The sequence below is a fragment of the Littorina saxatilis genome, linkage group LG13 (assembly GCF_037325665.1).
Source record: "Littorina saxatilis isolate snail1 linkage group LG13, US_GU_Lsax_2.0, whole genome shotgun sequence".
Taxonomy (NCBI): Eukaryota; Metazoa; Mollusca; class Gastropoda; order Littorinimorpha; family Littorinidae; genus Littorina; species Littorina saxatilis.
Window position 1 is genome coordinate 37855190 of NC_090257.1, and position 7592 is coordinate 37862781.

Genomic DNA, 7592 nt, shown 5'->3' on the forward strand with positions numbered 1-7592 from the left:
TCGAGCTAAGGTGATCATGCTTTTTGTTTGTTTGTTTGCTTAACACCCAGCCGACCACGAAGGGCCATATCAGGGCGGTGCTGCTTTGACATATAACGTGCGCCACACGCAAGACAGAAGTCGCAGCACAGGCTTCATGTCTCATCCAGTCACATTATTATGACACCGGACCAACCGGTCCTAGCACTAACCCCATAATGCCAGACGCCAGGCGGAGCAGCCACTAGATTGCCAATTTTAAAGTCTTTGGTATGACCCGCCCGGGGTTCGAACCCACGACCTCCCGCTCACTGGGCGGACGCCTTACCACTAGGCCACCTCGAGCTAAGGTGATCATGCAAGTTCATTAATTAGTTACAAGGGGTATGTAAGGGAGGTTTAAGTATTGATAAAAACGTTGTCCTGACTGTTGGTGTCCCACCTTTCTTGAAGATAATTAAGATTGCAATAGTGAGGAAAACTCGAATTATTGTTTTTTGTGTGTGCTTACAACCACGTGAGCACATACAAGATACAAGATACAAGATATTTATTCACCAATTTTGCAAAAGGATTTCATCTTGGCACGGCACGGTAAAAATAAAATAAAAACCAACCAGACACATATGCAGACACACATCACCATGCATGCATACATACGTACATTACACTGTCATGCACACACAGACACAACTCACACACACACACACACACACACACACACACACAACCTGCAGATTACCTGAAAATGACTAAAGAAACCCGTTCTCATTTAGGCAATACGATTTTTCGAAATAATATAGTTCATAGTTTTTTCGAGATCGATGGTAGGTATCAATACAATCAAGTTTAACACATGTTTAGGAATAATTTGGCTAAATGCAGGCAGTATAAGGTAGATAAAACATAGTTCTGCCCGAAATAGCAAAAAAAGTTATTTGCACCCATATTGACCCTAACCCCCTTATTCTGTTCGCTGGGCAGCTCACCACAAGCGACTAAAGTACCTTTTTGTGAGAACGGGTCATATTATGTCAACGTTTGGTGTATGATCGATCAATACAATCGCCATACTGTCACTGCAGCGATTCTCGCCGGTGTAACTAATTCAGATTACTCCCGACTTCAGATTTCTGATTCGATATACCCGAGACTGAAATGTTGTTTCTTGGTCAAATTTAAGAAGTACACTTATTTACTTAAGGGAGAAAAGCATGTCAGTTTCTTGCAAGAGAAGGAAATTGGTGGTGAAATGCAATTGATTTCACCCCAGATTTCTTAGAAAACGTGCACCAAGTGGTTATGTCCCTTGAATGAGAAGGGAACGATTTAAGGATAAAGCAAATTTTTGAAATTAAACGAAACATTTTGGTTGAACGAAACCCATCAATGTTAAGAACCCAGGGTCGATCATCAGTACAATAGAAGAGAGGGGGGCTTTTCAGTGTGGAGTTTGTATATTAGACCAACAAGACCGAACCGGAAATCTGAAGTCGGGAGTAATCTGAATTCGCTACACTGGTTCGCGGGCAGGTCAAGGAGGAAGTTGTGACATATCTGCCGTCCAGAATGATACATCAACAAGCAGAATGACTAGCACGTTCCAGGAACGAACGAGGAACAAACACTACTGGAATGTGTAATGGTTCCCCCCTGCGCGACCTTACCTGGCCGGGGCGGGGATATAGCTCAGTTGGTAGCGCGTTGGATTTGTATTCAGTTGGCCGCTGTCAGCGTGAGTTCGATCCCAGGTTCGGCGGAAATTTATTTCACAGAGTCAACTTTGTGTGCAGACTCTCTTCGGTGTCCGAACCTCCCCCCGTGTACACTACATTGGGTGTGCACGTTAAAGATCCCACGATTGACAAAAGGGTCTTTCCTGGCAAAATTGCTTAGGCACAGTTAATAATTGTCTACCTATACCCGTGTGACTTGGAATAATAGGCCGTGAAAGGTAAATATGCGCCAAAATGGCTGCAATCTACTGGCCGTATAAAATTTCATCTCACACGGCATCACTGCAGAGCGCCTAGAACTGTACCCACGGAATATGCGCGATATAAGACTCATTGATTGATTGACAGAGAGGACAACCCCCGACACAAAACTGTGTGGAACTGTGGAAGACCTGCGCCGAACTTGCGAGTTGATACGATCAGCAGGCCTCAGAGTATGAGGGACACAACCACCGTCAAACGATGAATAATAATAATAATAATAATAATAATAATAAGAAATTTAATGGTTGTCTGCATTAAAATCGTGGTGCCATACTTAAAATTAGTTATTGCGCGCGCTCAGACTCGCACAAATGCAATCGAGTTTGGAGACAAACGAATGAGATTTTGCTTATAAATCGCACGGTTGAAAAATCATGATATCGTCACACTCACAAGAAAAATACTTAACTCAGTGTTAGGCATTTGTGAAGTGAGACCACAGGGGAAGCTACTGGAAGGAAGGGTATCTGTCATGTGTTAGAGAGTACAAACTCTCAGACCATCGGAAACCATTGCCACGGTAAGGTAAGCAAAACTGCCGATATCGTTTTTTGAGTTAGGCACTTTTTTTATATACAGGAAGACATGTTTGGAAACTGCGAAGGTACGCAAACGCTTTTTGAGGGTTGTTTTGCAGTTGTGCTGATTTTTGTTTGTTTGTTTGTTTGCTTAACGCCCAGCCGACCGCGAAGGGCCATATCAGGGCGGTGCTGCTTTGACATATAACGTGCGCCACACACAAGACAGAAGTCGCAGCACAGGCTTCATGTTTCACCCAGTCACATTATTCTGACACCGGACCAACCAGTCCTAGCACTAACCCCATAATGCCAGACGCCAGGCGGAGCAGCCACTAGATTGCCAATTTTAAAGTCTTAGGTATGACCCGGCCGGGGTTCGAACCCACGACCTCCCGATCACGGGGCGGACGCCTTACCACTAGGCCAACCGTGCCGGTTGTGCTGATTGAACATGTTGCTGTCAGCTCTTTATCTCACGTTTATCCCGTGGTAACAGCTCAAGATAGGCAGTTTAAAATGAAATAGGCAGAAACTAAATAAGGTTTTTGCGTTTTTCTCAAAAAAAAAATACATAGACAATAAGCTTATGAGCGTCACAATATTTAGTTAAATAATAAATATAAATAAATGAGCATTTATATAGCGCAACATCATAACTTTACAATTATGCTCTTTGCGCTTGACACATTTAAAATTAAAACAAGCATTTACATCTACAATCATAGTCAACAACGCTTACTTAAAAGCATACACCATCAAACATACATTACAAAAAATTCTTCCACTAACTAAGTAATAAAAACATGAATAAAATAGGTAGTGAAAACAAGGAAATACCAGCTGAATACCCTTAATCAAACAGAACATGTTATCAAAAATTCTGAAAACAGCCCTTGATGTTTATATACATTATCACATTATCACTAAAACAACAAATACACTACATGTAGCCCACTGATGGACTGAGAAAAACAAAATCGGGGGTTGTATTTCTTGAAGAGGTGTGTTTTAAGTGCTCGTTTGAATGCTTGGGGTGACTGAGAGTGGCGGATGTGAAAGGGGAGAGAATTCCATTGTGTGGGTGCGCAGAAAGTAAAAGTGCTGAATTGTGCTCCTGTTAAGGGTTCCTGCAATAGAGGGTCGAGCGGATTGTTTCCCCTGCCAATACAGATGTAATCCGAATCGTTTATTTCATAGAGCAGCCCGCGTAGCCTGTCGCACTGGCGATGTTATTGTCACCATTATTGGTTCCGTTGATACCTAATGGAACTATTAATGTTCTTGGATCATTCACCCTCGGTTATTTGGGCACATTTACGGTACGGTACTTTGAAAGCCGTCGGATCGTTTCCTGACCGTCGATGCGCATTTCTGAATGCCTCAACAACATATCCGCCGGACATGCTGTAGTCGACTTTGTTCGTGTTGTTCTCTCTTGTCCAGCCAGTTGCTCTTGTGGCTCTTCCTGACGCAAGAACTCTATGGGCACTTTACATGTTTTTCGAGTTTCATACTTCATACTACTACTACTACCACACCCATTTTACTTTCATGACTCAGGAATGTTATTTTTCAGGTTTCAGACCGTAAGTAAGTATAGTCTCACCATGACTTAATAAAAATGCCTGGCGCACAGGCCATCACTGATCATGTGTCAGTTTTACTTCAGTTTTGCTGAAGTTCCGTTTTGTAAGGTTTCTTCTGATTGGACGTTTTACCCTCCTTCTCTTTCGTATTACCAATTACATCAAAAGCATCTTGTGCAAGTCTCATTAACTTCTTAATTCTAATGAATAAATTGACTGCCAATGTGAGAAACAATGTAAAAAAAAGAATATATAAGTTATAACTTTACTCACCAAGACAAAGACAGCACAAATACAAATTCAAGTTTTCGTCTGTGCAGGCTTTTTCAGGAAAACATTCAAGAATAGAAAAAACAAAACAAAAAGCGCAAGCAAACCAGAATCAAAACAAAATGTAACAACGAAACAAGCGGGAAACATTAAACCAAAGAGCAGTGGGGGCAAATCATAACTGTCATGACGCAGTCACGATGAAGCCGAAGAGATGACGTCAGGTAAAGCTCTCATGCTTCCCACTGACGCCATGCGTATAGATGACACTGTCACAGTAACGCCAAACTGTCAGTATTAAGAGAATCAGAACCGATGGCGCTATGAGAAGATTCGCCGCGACTCTCTGTGACGATCACCACCATGTTGATGCATTGAATGTAAACCCATGATCCTGTGAGAAGATTCGCTGTGACTCTCGTTGGTGTCGGTAATCCTTTGACGTTGACGGAATCACGACAAACCACCGTCATATTATGAGTGAACCGTGTTAAGAGCAACAGTTGTAAGGCTCGTGGTGACGTAACGATCGCCTTCATTTTGATGCTCAGACAGTGAACCGATGACATTGCAAGAAGATTCGCCACGACTCTCTCTCTGTTGTCGGGAATCCTTTGACGTTGACAAAATGACGACAAACCACCGTCATATTATGAGTGAACCGTGTTCAGAAAATCAGTTTTAGGCTCTGGGTGACGTAACGATCACCTCCAGGTTGATGCATTGAAGGTAAACCGATGACGTTGTTAGAAGATTCGCTGTGACGCTCTGTGATGTTAGGAATCCCTTGACGTTGACGGAATGACGACCAGCCACCGTCATATTATGGGTATATCGTTTTAGATTGCAGGTTGCACCCTAGATGCCTTGCCGCTATTGTATCGAAGCCAAGCAGATCAGATCAAGTAGTTCACGTTTTTGCGTGTGGCTAAGTCTATAGGTATACCGACTCTGCGGAAATGACATCGTACCGAAGAAATCATTAAAGATTTTCTCATAACTGAGGCTTGTGTCATCAATGGTACGATACCTTGGCCATGACGCGACACGAATGATCTCAAGCAAACCTCGTTCCCGTCTTTGAAATATATCACACAATATATGATGCCGTCGAAACAATGTTGAACGGTAAATGTCAAGCTGCCCTCCTTGGTTTTTCTTGGTTGCCTCATGCATTTCATGACGCTGCAACAATGACGTCAAGTCGTCGATGTCACGAGAGACTCTCGTGCGACTCACCCTGATGTCAAGGCCTTCTCGGCGCTGTCGTCCTGACGTCATTCCACCTCTGACGTCACGCGAGACGGACCTTTTGAATGAGCCGTGTACGCAGCACTGACAGCGATGTGTGACGTTACTCTGGTTACAACCGTGACAACTGCAGGCGCCGACGGGAATGCATCTTGTCAACAGCAAGAATGACATCAACCACAGGACTACTCGGCTACTTCCTGGAACAAAAAACGGCGCATGTTCATGATTAAAATAAAAAGTAAAATGGGTGTGGTAGTAGTAGTAGAAGTAGAACGCGGGACTGAACTCTCAAACTTACATTTATGAATAATCATAACACTTGCCCAAAAGAAGAATCAAATTTAAAACATGATCCGTTTTCACATTATCGTCATCTCCAAATATTATCAACCTTTTACAAACAAAATCAATCGTTCACAATGCAAATATTCTTTCTGTCATGAATTATTTAGTTTCATTCAAAGGTGTAAACAACAATAATAATAACACTACTACTACTACTACTACTACTACTACTACTACTACTACTACTACTACTACTACTACTACTACTACTACTACTACTACAACTACTACTACTACTTATAATTGTCAGTAATTAATTGTGTCATATAATCAAACAAAAGCATGCCATTAAATTGCTTGAATGCGCTCAACCAAGCAGACGACATGGGAACGCATGTCACCTTTGCATGATTTTTATATTTTTACAGAGATTCTGATGCTCTATCCAGTGGTGAAACCCGTTTTTAGAAACCTGTGACTAAGGAGATCCTCACACTGTGTTTTCAAAGCCCTGCGACTTTCGCTGTGAACGTGGGATCTTTTTCGTGTGCATGTGTGCACACGGGGGTGTTCGGACACCGAAGAGAGTCTGCACAAAGTTGACTCCGAGAAATAAATCTCTCGCCGAACGTGGGGATCGAACCCACGATGATAGCGACCAACAGCTGGCTACACAGCCAGCGCGCTACCAACTGAGCTACGTCCCCGCCCGAGAGAGAGAGAGAGAGAGAGAGAGAGAGAGAGAGAGAGAGAGAGAGAGAGAGAGAGAGAGAGACAGACAGACAGACAGACAGACAGACAGACAGACAGACAGACATACCGAGACAGACATTGAGAGAGAGAAAGTAAGAAACAGAATTAAGGAGAGAGAGAGCTAGCCAATTCATTGAACATAATAGACCTTTTTCACTTAAATTTTGGCACATGCGCTGTGAAGTTTATTGTCAGATCTACCGGAACTAGGGGGCAAAAGGAAAAATCGACAACGACGCTTGGTGCAAAGTCATGTGCGGAGACGACGAGGCAAACTGTTGTGTTTGCAACTGCAAGTGCAACAGTGGAATGAAGAAAGAGAAATACGGTGGACAGAATTTGTCATTGTATGACTTTCCGATGGGTGCAACAGCGAAGGACGCGATGGGTGCAAGCAATCCGACGACAGGGGTTTGTCGTGCCATTGAAAAGTCTGCTCGAGTCACTTCGTGTCTGGCAATGGCACGGCTATCAGCGATGCCAACTACGTTGACTTCGTACCCACCCTTAATCTTGAACTTTAAGTTTCATCTGCCACCCCAGCAGAGAGAGAGAGAGAGAGAGAGAGAGAGAGAGAGAGAGAGAGAGAGAGAGAGAGAGAGAGAGAGAGAGAGAGAGAGAGAGAGAGAGAGAGAGAGAGAGAGAGAGAGAGAGAGAGAGAGAGAGAGAGCGGTAATTGAATTTGGCTTTTACCGAATGAAAACTATTGTCAAAAACAGTGCATTAAGACCAACCAACCATAAAATAAAAAGCACCCTCCATCCCTTTTAACTGTCTCTCTCTTCCGCTTTCTCGCGCTTTTTCTGTCTGTCAATCCCCCCCTCACTCTCTCCCCCTCTCATTTCATAAAAGAATTTGGGAGAGAAGAAAAGGTTTCAATATCCTCGGTTATACCTTGTGTCAATATTTCCATTTACAAATATATGCAATAACACTGTCTTACA

The 7592-nt window shown here is 43.0% G+C and overlaps 1 protein-coding gene across 1 annotated transcript in view; it reads right to left on the reverse strand.

The window, feature by feature from the left end:
* Positions 1-4551: 4551 nt before the first annotated feature.
* The window catches only part of LOC138945888 (uncharacterized), a 7469-nt gene continuing 4428 nt past the window's right edge, over positions 4552-7592 (reverse strand). The window contains exon 2 of the mRNA XM_070317408.1: positions 4552-4625. Within this exon, the coding sequence (XP_070173509.1) occupies positions 4552-4625 (74 nt within the window). The remainder of the gene's footprint in view (positions 4626-7592) is intronic.